We start from the raw sequence: 12,597 nt of genomic DNA on the forward strand, positions 1-12,597 counted from the left end.
CCCCCGCTTCCAAAGATGAGCTGCAGCAAACCTCTTCAAATCAATATTTTATTACTGAGACACAATCATCATCATGGACAGCAGAGTCTAAAAGCAGGGCTAGGCTTTGGGCAGGAATTCATTTCCAAGAAACTCGGTGTTAAAATTAGGAAAAAAGATTCTGGTCTCCACCTCAAAGTATGTTTCCATTTATACAGAGCAGGAAATCTCCCAGTTATCTAGCATGATGCTTCTTTTGAAAGCCTTCATAATAAGCTAGCTTGCTACATGTTTGGGGTGGGGGAGAGGCACATTGCGGCTATTATGATTTGTGAAACTGCTGGAATCCACAGCCAATTCCATCCTTCCAGCCCTAAAAAGAAGGCAAAGAGAATACTGTGAGCAAAATGGATCTAAGCCATCAGGGCTACAAAAGCAATCCTGGGTCTATCAAGAAGAAGCTTTATTAACAGGAATTTACCTGAACTTCATTTGAAGGTGTGGCTTTCAGCCCCTCCACGGCCAAACCCTGAAAGGAAACCAGACAAATCAATACTAGTGGCATTTTCCACACCTGGTTATCTGGCCATGAAAAGAGCCACCCAAGATGAGGATCTGAATGGGCCTAGGCCAGGACTTTTTAAAGATAATGGCAATTCCCTCTGTTGTAGCCTCCCAGACATATACAGAAAAGGGGTTTTTCCCTCAAGGGACAAGATTAGTTCATCATCCATAGTTATCCAGGGATCTGAAAAGTCATATTAATTTAATGAAAGGACAGTACATCTCTAGTTTGGTGGACCATGATCACCAAGCAGCTTGCTTCATCAGTCCCTGCCACATGGAAAGGCAGTTCTTTCAACATACTCCTCCAAAGGGTACATTTGGATATTTGACTCTTCTGCGGCAATTAGCCTCTGTTGTACATCACAGAAATTTAAATGTTGTTTTTCTCTTGTCCTTGTTTATCTCCTGTCTGGCAGGTTACTTGATTGGATTTCCTGGGGAGCCTAGCCATTCTTTTGTAGTGGTAAAATACTTATTTCCTGGGCCAGGTCACAGGCTCACACCTTATTCATATCTTAAATGTGTCCTGAAGACAGGATTTGTGAGGAAAGAGACAATGGGGAGACTTTTCCAGTTTGACCTTGCAGAGAAAACATTTGGTCAGTTTAGGAATCAAAATGGTTCCAGGTTGGCCTTCCTGTGCTGATCTATGTACGTGTGGTTATAAACGTTGCCATATATCTAAAACCATAACATTCCTATCACATTATCCCCCCTTTGGGGCTAGAATTTTTCTTAAAAATTTTTGCCCCACAAATAATAACATCGTATGTTGTAAATGGATGCCTTTGTATAAATATATCATATAAAAATAACATATGTTGCATTTTGTTACTAAATTACTTGTGGCATTCTAGCTCTTGGGAGAAACATTTTCTCAATAGTGGCTATGCTTTACATTTAGCAGGAAGGTCCACTACTGACTGAAAAATGCAGTTGGTGTTTTGTTCATCGCCATTTTTGTGTGTTTCTCAGGTGTCAAGCTAGCTCTTCTGTGGTCTCACACCGGCATAGTGCTACACATCCTCTCTGTTGAATCCCCTCGGGGCTTTCCTATTAACCATGTTGCCTGGCACTCACCATAGCTGGCACAGGTTTGGACACGTCCTGAGAGAAATGTCTTTGCCTTGGCCTTCTATGGGTTTTTTATTATTATAGGCTATGGTCTTGCAGTCATGGGAAGTTGCTCACTTGCACTTTAAGGACCAAAAAGCTAATTGCAGCCTGGATACACTTGCCCAATTCAAACTGAGTCCAATTTGAATTTATCTTGCCCCATGGTTCTCAACTCTTCAAACCAATCTGTTAAAAGAAAACCATTCTTAAAGGGCACTTCTCCAAATAAGTAAATTTAACTCTATAAGGGATCATTCCTGCTAAGCCAAAGCATATCCACCTTCATGTATCTTAGAAGCTTCTCCTTGGTAAAGCGAGTTTTAGCACATTTTTAAAATGGGTCGGGAAGGTTGCCATAGTGCCAGGTGGAACAACGAAATGTGGTTATAAATTTATCTAATTCTAAACATTGGACTACATAATAGCCTGATCTGTTAAAAAGCATAAAATGTATGAGAATCCTCCACTGGGGTGTAAGGAATAAGACATTAAATATAAAAACAATTAAACACAAAAATAGCCCCCCCCCCCTTTGTGGAAATAACACACTGTCAGACACATTTCAACATTCCTACGTAATAACACATAATATAAAACAAAGTAATTAAATATCAGTTGCATATCTTGAGACAATTGTGATATGTATGTATTTTATGTATGTATCTTTTGCAGTTTTGAGGTTCAAAAGTGAGAAAATGTCCTTGCAATTCAACTCCTCCCCCCTTTGTCAGCCCCACTCCCCCGTCAGTCTATATCCTTTGAAAGAGATAGCTGTGGGCATTTTGAAAACTCTGGTGTCTGTTCAAAACAAAATAAAAAAAATTCCTTCCAGTAGCACCTTAAAGACCAACTAAGTTAGTTCTTGGTATGAGCTTTCGTGTGCATGCACACTTCTTCAGATACACTGAAACAGAAGTCACAGACCCTTCTATATAGTGAGAAGGTGGGGAGGGGTATTACTCAGAAGGGTGGTGGGAATGGGTGATAGGCAGATAGCTGTGATGAGCCTGTTGACGACTCTTAACGACTGCAATAGGTCTTACAGGAAAAAGCAAGGGGTGAAAAGGTGAAAAATGGCTTTGTCATACATGACAAAGCCATTTTTCACCTTTTCACCCCTTGCTTTTTCCTGTCTTCAAATGTGACAGTAAAGTCTGTCACCATATGGCTGCCACACATTAATGTACAACAGCAAACAGCAGAGGCACTTAATGTGCAGCCCGGCCAGCATCCAGTTTATAACTACTTCACAGAGAGAGTTCTGCCTCCTGTGAGCCAGAGAGACTCCAATATACACGGGGATACTCTGGCATGTGATCCTTTGGAGCAACAAGTGCTTGTCTGGAGGAATCTTACCTTTTGGTCCAAACAAGGCAGCATAGCAAGGGTGGTTGCAATAAGGCTTCCCATCATGCTGCAGAGAGAATACAAACATCTCAGAGGAAGCAGGGTAGACGGGACAGTTGATGGAAGGATTGTAGTATGTATGGAAGACGGGACAGACCCAGAGCCACCAACCAATTCCTGCTGGAGGCTAAGAAGGCAGAGCATCGCTTGCCTGTCTGCTCTTGGGGCAAAAGCCAGGCCTGCTGCTCAGAGCAGCTGCCTGCAGCTCTGTTTGCCCTGCCAGAGGAGTGGAGTCCACAAATAATGGCAAAGCAGGGGTGGCCAATTTTGACAAACCGTTGTGACAGTCCCCTCACAAACAGACAAACCCAATCCCCACAAGAGTCTCTCCTTTCCAAAACCCCAAACCAACCCCTCCAAAAACTCCCACTCCACATTCCCCCACCTACCCAGCAATATGTCCTCTGACTCCCTTTAAAACACACACAGAGAGAGACAGACAGAGAGAGAGAGAGAGAGAGAGAGAGAGAGAGAGAGAGAAAGCTTCAGTTCCCCCACCCAGGAAGAAACCCAAACTCACTCATTCCACAGCTCACAATAAACTCTCACAAAGATACCATGGTAACACAACACACCCGCACCCACTCAGGAAGAACACACAAACCATTCAAACAGGCACCCCGCCCCTCGCCAGGCAGCCCTAGCTCCCTTTCCCCATGCGCTCCCCTCTTCCTGTTCTCAAAAGAGGCTGCTGGGCTGGGTGTGCTGCAAAGCAACGTTCCAGCTGCACCACCCTCTTCCTTTGCTGCTCGGCTTCTGCACAGAGAGAAGGGAACAGGATGGCTGGTAATGGGACTAGTAATGGGACTCTCTCCCCCCCCCCCGCAAAGTTAAACTAAAGAAAATAAATTGTAACTCTGTAATAATCAGGAGGGGCCGCACACAGTGTTGGGCAATCCAAGTGGCAAATCATTGCAGTCAATGCTTTGCTCCTTCCATGAACATGAGAAACGGCACTGCAAACCAGGGATTTGTTTGTTAGCTGGTGGTTACCGTGGTGTGAAAACCAGCCACCCTGGCAGCACAAACACGACCTGCAGCCAACTAATCTGAATAATAAGGCTGTCTGTCATCCGGTGTTCCTTCTGAATTATTTCCCTCTTCTACTTGAGGGAGGGGGAGCATACATTCACTCCTGAAAGGTGGGAGACCAGTTAATAAGCTGCCAAAAGAAATGTTTTTGTGATCCTCTTTTCCTCCTGCTCATATGTATGTGCAAGGGAAACAATGGGAACCCCAATAATTTAACTGGGGGGAAACAACAACCCACCAATAAATTGGGTAAACCATAGGTCCAGTGTAGAACTTTAAAAAGGGGACATCTTCATGCACAGGTAGCTTTTATAAATAAATATAATTGATGATATCATGTATTGTTCTCCCCAATGAGACATGTGAAAAACAGTAAGAAACAGAAATCATTGACTAAAGTCCATTTCACACAGATATTCTGCAAGTATCTTGCAATATCCTTGGGAGATAAAGATGGCATATAAACGTAATAAATAATAAGACGAAGAACCCAGTGGCTTTAGTTAGCAGGCTATCTGCACAATCTGTCAGAGCAAGCACACATCACAATTCTGCTTCTGTTGCTCAACCCACTTTAGAGGCACATGCATATGTTTGCAGCAAATTATTCAGAAGCATCACATCAGAAAAAGCCACATGGACATATGCAGTTACTCTGCAAAGTGGCTCCACCTGGAAGTTTGTCATGCAGGCAAGAAGCAGCCACCTCAAACCTCGACTTACCTCTGCATGGCCACCTGCAGTCAGGGTCTTGCTGCATTTTTCGCACTTCAAGCACGGCCGATGCCAGTCTTTTCCCAGGGAAGTGACTTTCTCAGCTACCGTGGCAGGGACACAAACAAGAAATAGTGATGATGATGATGATGATGATGATGATGATGATGATGATGATTTATTTATACCCCGCCCATCTGGCTGAGTTTCCCCAGCCACTCTAGGTGGTTTCCAATCAAGTATTAAAAACAATACAGCATTAAATATTAAAAACTTCCCTAAACAGGGCTGCCTTCAGATGTCTTTTAAAGAGAAGATAGCTGCTTATTTCCTTCACATCTGAAGGAGGGAGGGCGTTCCACAGGGCAGGCGCTACTACCGAGAATGCCCTCTGTCTGGTTCCCTGTAACCTCACTTCTCGCAATGAGGGAACCGCCAGAAGGCCCTCGGTGCTGGACCTCAGTGTCCGGGCTGAACGATGGGGGTGGAGACGCTCCTTCAGGTATACAGGACCAAGGCAGTTTAGGGCTTTAAAGGTCAGCACCAACACTTTGAATTGTGCTCGGAAACGTACTGGGAGCCAATGCAGATCTCTCAGGACTGGTGTTATGTGGTCCCAGTGGCCACTCCCAGTCACCAGTCTAGCTGCCGCATTCTGGATTAATTGCAGTTTCTGGGTCACCTTCAAAGGTAGCCCCACATACAGCGCATTGCAGTAATCCAAGCAGGAGATAACTAGAGCATGCACCATTCTGGCAAGACAGTCCGCAGGCAGGTAGGGTCTCAGCCTGCGTACCAGATGGAGCTGGTAGACAGCTGCCCTGGACACAGAATTGACCTGCGCCTCCATGGACAGCTGTGAGTCCAAAATGACTCCCAGGCTGCGCACCTGGTCCTTCAGGTGCACAGTTACCACATTCAGGACCAGGGAGTCCCCCACACCTGCTCGCCCCATCACCCAAAAACAGTATTTCCGTTTTGTCAGGATTCAACCTCAATCCGTCATCCATCCTCCAACTGCCTCCAGACACACAGGACCTTCACCGCCTTCACTGGTTCCAGTTTGAAAGAGCGATAGAGCTGGGTATCATCCGCATACTGATGAACACCCAGCCCAAACCCCCTGATGATCTCTCCCAGTGGCTTCATATAGATGTTAAAAAGCATGGGGGAGAGGACGGAACCCTGAGGCACCCCACAAGTGAAAGCCCAGTATACAAGCACTCAGTGTTAGTGGCTCCTTACACCAGGGTTACAGTCACCAAAACGGAATGACTAGTTGCCATTTGGGGGGCAGACGTCCCGAAAGCCATATTTTTCCATACAACATTTCAGTTCCTGAAATTCATTCTAATTGTGCAGATAAAATAGTACAGATAGAATTCTACAGGATGTGTTGCTGGTGTGTGAAAACAGTCAAGATCCAAGGATCTCCAGACATGCACCTCCAGTTGGGGGAGACATCAGGCGCCATCCTGGCATCTTCACCTGGTTGCAAGTGGCCGAAAGCCAGGTGCAAAATGTGCTTGGCGCCTGGCAAATTTTGAATGCTGCAAGCCCCAAACCAAGAACTTGGGAATTTGCTGTGACACGTTTGTCCAAATAGATCACCTACTTGTTCCGCTTCTGAGGGACTGCAGGCTGACAGCCTCTCCTGCCGCAAGTATCATTTGAACTCACTTGCCACATCAGCTCAGTCAAACACATAGATTTCAACCACCACCAGTACAATCTATCTGCTTCCTCTCCTAGTTCTATTTACAAAGGGTGTCATTTTAATAAGGCTCTTTCAACTACTGCAGCTCACAAATAATTTCCAAGGGACAAGGCTTAGATTTTTCACAGCAACATTGTTTAGCTTTATGTTCACATTTAAAGATGCGCTACATCCATTGTTCCAAGCACTACCCAATTTCAAACATGCCTTGAGGTGCTCCTGCAAGTTCATTTCCTTTTGCAGCAGTGTAATAGCTTTGCTGCTTCAGAATACTGTGGCCCTGCTTTGTCATTTAGAAATCTAAGAGCAAAAGTCTCCAGATCACAAACCACAAATTAAAGGAAAAACTCAACAAAATCAGGCAAATATCCACTGCATGCAGAAAGAGAAGACTTTGCTGGACACACTTCAAAAAATAAAGTTTTTTTAAAAGGCTAAACCACTGCTGTTTACAATTTATAAGGGCTGGGAGATTTAAAGGGCTTTGCAAGTACATTTTGAAGCAAGAGCTACATTGCTGGATTTCTGTTGATCAGGCCCTGCATTAACACCTTAAGCAAATAGGTAAGAAAATGCTAAAAGCAGCACAGGATGAAAGGTGATATGAGCCAATTCAAGTCAGTGGCATCAAGCCAGCTCTCTCTACAGAAAACTTCTAGCTACTTCCCCATGAACAGGAGCTATCAATGTCAAAGGCAATCATTTCCTGTTAACCATTTCCTGTTCAACAGCACCTACTACATGAAAAGAAAAGTGACATGAACAAAGTGTTATGGTTTTTCTAGATACAGCAGTGGCAGGATGCATATCTGACTTGAAGCCTCACTCATCTAAGGAGGAAGCTGCCTGTGGAAGTGTGCCCTGGCCTCTGCACATGCTCAGAGCTCCCCTTCCCATATTGTAAGACTCCAGGGCTGAGCTCTGCTGCAGATCAGACATAACTGCACATATAGTTGGATTTGTACATTTTGTCCTCAAATGTACACAGGAGCTCTGAAATTGATTACCGCGTCTTAGAGGTGAACACAGTGTCTGCTTGGCAGTCCAGACTCCCTCAGATGATGCTTGAACACTAATTCTCTGGGTCCCATACAAACTTGTAACACAAATACTGTACACCTTTTCCTTATTTGAAAAAAGGAGGCTTAATTGGTGTTCTTTAGCTTTTAAGATTCATTTGTTTAATCTTTTTATGGTTCTGGCTGCCTGTTTTGTATTTCCAGCTGTGTAAACCAATATGCTGTGACTGTATGTTCATTCTACATGACTGTTGTATCACTTAGACATTGTTCCTTTTTAAATACGTGTGTGTGCGAAAAGCAAGAATATTTTACATAATCATTCACAATCATAAACATACATACACATAAATATTGATCTGTACATGAACATATGAATCCAAGTTATTGGCAGCCCTATATCCATTATACAGGGGTACCTCGGGTTAAGTACTTAATTCGTTCCGGGGGTCCGTTATTAACCTGAAGCACCACTTTAGCTAATGGGGCCTCCTGCTGCTGCCGCGCCGCCGGAGCACAATTTCTGTTCTCATCCTGAAGCAAAGTTCTTAACCTGAAGCACTATTTCTGGGTTAGCGGAGTCTGTAACCTGAAGCGTATGTAACTGAAGCGTATGTAACCTGAGGTACCACTGTACTCAATTCTATTTTGGGGGCTGTCAGAACTCACTTAGCCATTTCCTCTCAAATCGTTTTTGTAATGACACATCATCACAGTTAGCTCTATGACCTCTAATTCCCACCAAACTTTCCTGATTAGTTCAGTTTTTGGTCCTCTGTTCTGTTGTTTCTACGATCAGTATCCTTGCAATGGATTGGTATTTGCAAAATCTGTATTTTATGTTTTTAATGCTCTTGTCGGTGCGTAAAATTCAGCAAACGTAAAGATTTGTATGTGAAACATTTCCTTAAATATTTCTATTACCATTTGCCAATATTACTGCTTTCTTACAAGGCTTCCCCCAATAAAAATCACCTTTCGGTTCCTGTCAAATCCAACTCTTTCCCTCTCCTGATTTACAGATTTTTTCCCTCCAGAACTGCCATTTTATGTAATTTTATTTATAAGATATGGCAATTGAAAAATTAGAGCCCCTCTGAAACAAAAAATGGATTTTTTGTTCAACTAGTTTTCAAAATTATTCCCTTGGAATTTCTCTATTTGTATTGTAATTCAATTTCATCATATAATTATGGATTATTTACCTATTTAAAAAAAATATATAATTTAAGTATCTTGGAGAACATTTGAGATATCTTTCAGTTTGTTTGACTCAGTCTTCTCCTTCCAAATTTCCTAATTGTCAGCCTGTTAGGAAAAGTCCCAATTTGCAAATACTGAGTGGGTCTACCTTCAGTTTTGCTTATACTTGTTCAATGGTCTGGAAATCTTTCCAATCTTGAAAGATTTTCTATTTATTTTCTTTCCATATCTGGAAATTTCCCAATTGTCCTTTTAGATTGAACTGTTCATATCTTCTAGTAGAGAAGTCAATGGGGAGGGTTTGAGGAATAAGAACAGTTCATATTGATGCCAAATTTTTATACATGCTTATTACATGTGACTCCCCTCTGTAAAATGTTTGCCTATCTTCTTTACTTGTCCATAGTGATACTTAATATTGGGGTGCCAACTCACCCTCAGGATTGTGGGTATCCCCCGCCGCAAGGTGGACGTGCGACGTCACACAGGGAGGGGCTCGGACGCAGAGGCACAGACTCTGCCTCTCTGTCCAGGCTCCCCAAAAGGCCGCCTCACTGGCTGGATGCAGAGGGCGAAGCTGAAGAACTTTCTCTCGCAGCCTGCCGGCCTTTCTCCTTGACTTTGTGGGTGCCCAGCCTCCACCATTGTATTACTGTGGGTGCCCAAGCAACCATGGCCCCCTGGTCTTAACTGAACATTCCTCCTATGGTCTATTATATTTCCTCATCTGGTACCATTGCATCATCCATGCCGGACCAGACCTGCTGCATCAACATGGCAACTTATGTCTGGAAGTCCCCATCCTCTCATCTTGTTTTCTCCAGGTTCCTTCCTACTCATTTTCCTCTATCCTATTCCCCCCCCCCCAACTTAGCGCTATTTCATTGGGCCTGCATTGCAAACAGGGCTGTCGGGAGCAGATTCCTTGAGAATACAGTCTTGGTTCTTCCCAGTTTTCTGGGTCTGCCGGACAACAGGCTTGGCTCTTCTGTGCCTTCGCCACACCGCGGAGCAGCCCACGTCGCCGCCGCCGCAAAGAGCCCGAGCCTGCGGATCTCCGTGTCGCCATCACGGTTGCCGCCGAGGGGCTGGGCGTCGAGGAATCCCCGGAGCGCGGGCTCCGAGGCTGCTCGGCTCCCGCAAATCTGGACAGAGCTGTCCAGGTCCTGCAATTGGACCTCCGTTTCTCCCCGGGGAAGCCGGTTGCCCAGCCCGTCCGGTCCAGACGCGCATTTGCCCGACCCTCCCGCCTCCGCCAGGACCGCCGGCAGCTCGGGGGGGGGGCGCGCCTCCCTTTTGGCCCGGCCTCGGGGACCCGCCGCTTGCGCGGGCGAGAGACGCGCCCCCGACCCAGGGCAAGAGAGCCTCCCGCCCGCCCTGCCTAGGCGCCCCGACGGGCAGTCTTACCGAAGTACACCTCCTTCTGGCACTTGGGGCACTTGGGCATGGCGGCGGCGGCGGCGAGCACTCGGTCTCCCCGGCGGTGGCAGCTACGAGCGGAGAGCCCTTGCACTGCCTGCTCGCTGCTGGAGGAGAGGATCCTGCCTGGCCTGGGCGCCTCCGGCCCCGCCCGCCCGCCCGCCCGCCCGGGCCGCACCCTCCAAGCTCCGCCAGCGACGCCTCGCCCTTTCCTCGCCGCGAGGAAGCATCCCGCCCGAAGCCGACGGCCCTTGGCTTAAACGCAAGCGAAGCTCCTCCAAGTTCGCAGCAGCCTGAATTAAACAGGCGCCAGCCTCTTGAACTCGGCGGGCTCAGAAATGGCCTGGGTACCAACCAGTGTAGTTGTTTAACGGAAATACCCGAAATACCCAGGTAGTTAGAATTCAGTTGTTTCCCCAGTGGCAAGCTGATAGAAGGCATTCTATGTCCAGAGTCCCTATGCACCCCTAGTGACATACCTGGGTCTAGGTATACACACGCACCCCGATGGTGAACTTGCTCCTTTAAGGGGCTACAGCTCCATCCAACACTGGCTGGACTACCAACCTGAACGCATGAACCCATCTTGCCTGAATTGAGTTTCACTTTATTGGCTTTCATTCAGTGCATTAATGTGCTCAAGCACTGATTCAGCACTTCCCTATCTCATCTGAATCAGAGCATTATTGCTCTCCTTTGAACCCTTCTGTCTGAATCAGTAATATGTCATTGGCTGGCACAGGAACAAGTTGAGGCTAAGGAAGGAGAGTGGGACTCTTGCCTCCATTGCCATATGTATGTTAATAGAACAGCTACACTGCTGGTTGTTCTTACATGCTGAAGTAACCCAGCATAAAACAGATTTTGGGTGGAATTCCTGTAACTTCAGCTCAGCATTTTTGTCTTACCTTGTCTCCGCAAAAAGAAAAGTTAGAGCTTCGTCCTTTGAGTGTTGGAGTTCCTTCCCATAATAGCTGCTTGGCTCCCATGAAGATCCTGCGGGGGCAGCTGGTTGCCCTCAATCCGATGGACACAAGCTCTGCTCAATCTTACCACTAGTATTAAATACATCTTTATATACAGTCACCACCAGCTGAACTATTTTCTCCCCTCCCAGCAGCCTGATGAGGGCTAAAGTAGACATGCTGTCATGAGATGAATGACAGGATCTTGTGTTCTGTTTGTGTATCATAGATGTGGCCCATCAAATTTTGTTGAGGTGTGCACCCATGGATGGATTGATTTATGTCAATGAGAGAAGGGAGAAAATAGCAAGACAAACAAATAAGGACAAGGAAGAGGTAAAGAGACAAAAAGTTAGCAAGCAACCAAGAGTTGTTGGGAAGTCAAAACAGGAGATTTTTCCTGCAGAGAAAAATACTTGTGCCAAGTTGGCCAGAGGCAGAGCAAATCTGAAAGGCTGGTGGCAGAATGACTGTTCCTCTTTGCTTGCACACCACAAAGTAGTAGCCCCTCATCCCCACAGAGGATGGCCAGAGGAGCTCAGTGGAAGACACAGCCATGAAATAGAAACAGACCAAGGCAGAAGAAAAAAGCTGGAATGGATCTATGCCTTGTGGACGAGGGAGTTCCTCAGCATCCTTTTTATTCTGTCTGCACCTCTCTGCTTCCCTAGATCCTTTTTTTTTAATTAGTGTGTGCCGCCCCCCGCCCCCCGCTGCACATACCTATGGTGTGTGTGCTTTCCTGAAGGCAGTGTCTGCATGTGGGGCATTTATCCCATGGAGACGGGTTCATTAGAGCAGTCAGGGCTCAGCTGTATCAAGTGAAATGGCAAGCATTTTTATGGAAACAAAAAGTTCGTCCCCAAACCTCAAAGCTATATTCTTCCTTTCCTGTACCATGCATCCTTCCACATGTTATTGCAGAGAGAGCCTTGGATACTTTTCTTTCAGTTTCCTGCTCTCTTGCCAGTCAACTCTTTGCTCCACATAGCCAAGCTCAATCCAAAACAATGGCTGAGATCTGGAGGCTCCACCCATCTGTCTTCATGTAGGGCAATAAAGTACGACCACATATTACACGGTATTAAACTTCTTTGGATCCAGGCAAGGCTTCCTGTGCACAGTTCTGGTTAACTCCCCTAAAAAGGGGCATTGTAGGAGTTGGAAAGTGTTCAGAAAAGGGCAATGAAAATCATCAAGGGAGCCGCTCCCCTATGAAGTTTGTTCGCAGCATTTGGGTCTTTTTAGTATAGATAAAAGGTGCCCAAGAAGTGACATGATAGAAGTTTATACAAGTATGCATGGCATGGAGAGAATTTTTCTCTATAACAGTAGAACTCATGGACATCCAATGAAGCTGAATGTTCAGAGATTCAGGGCAGATAAAAGAAAGGGCTTCTTCACACAGTGCAGGGTTAAAACTGGAATTCACTCCCACAGGAGGCAGGGAGGCTAAATT

At 45.7% G+C, this 12,597-nt stretch overlaps 1 protein-coding gene and 1 long non-coding RNA gene across 2 annotated transcripts in view; both read right to left on the reverse strand.

Annotated features, from left to right (window-relative positions):
• The window catches only part of LOC309344766, a 117,329-nt gene that overhangs the window by 15,408 nt on the left and 89,324 nt on the right, over nucleotides 1-12,597 (reverse strand). The gene's annotated exons all lie outside the window — the stretch shown is intronic.
• On the reverse strand, nucleotides 35-10,328 carry CRIP1 (cysteine rich protein 1). The gene is made up of 5 exons (XM_081867413.1): nucleotides 10,162-10,328; nucleotides 4,825-4,919; nucleotides 3,019-3,076; nucleotides 461-508; nucleotides 35-352 (listed from the first exon to the last, which is right to left on the reverse strand). Exons 1-4 carry the CDS (start codon nucleotides 10,199-10,201, stop codon nucleotides 468-470), a joined length of 234 nt encoding a protein of 77 aa, XP_081723539.1. The 5' UTR covers nucleotides 10,202-10,328; the 3' UTR covers nucleotides 35-352; nucleotides 461-467.

The sequence above is a fragment of the Podarcis erhardii genome (assembly GCF_964252035.2).
Source record: "Podarcis erhardii genome assembly, chromosome: 6".
NCBI classification, from domain to species: domain Eukaryota; kingdom Metazoa; phylum Chordata; class Lepidosauria; order Squamata; family Lacertidae; genus Podarcis; species Podarcis erhardii.

Coding starts and splice junctions, on each gene's coding strand:
- CRIP1 (XM_081867413.1), bottom strand. CDS start 10,201: ATGCCCAAGTGCCCCAAGTGCCAGAAGGAGGTGTACTTCG. Junction 4,920..10,161: donor CCAGAAGGAGGTGTACTTCG/GTAAGACTGCCC, acceptor CTGCCACGGTAG/CTGAGAAAGTCACTTCCCTG. Junction 3,077..4,824: donor CTGCAGGTGGCCATGCAGAG/GTAAGTCGAGGT, acceptor TTCTCTCTGCAG/CATGATGGGAAGCCTTATTG.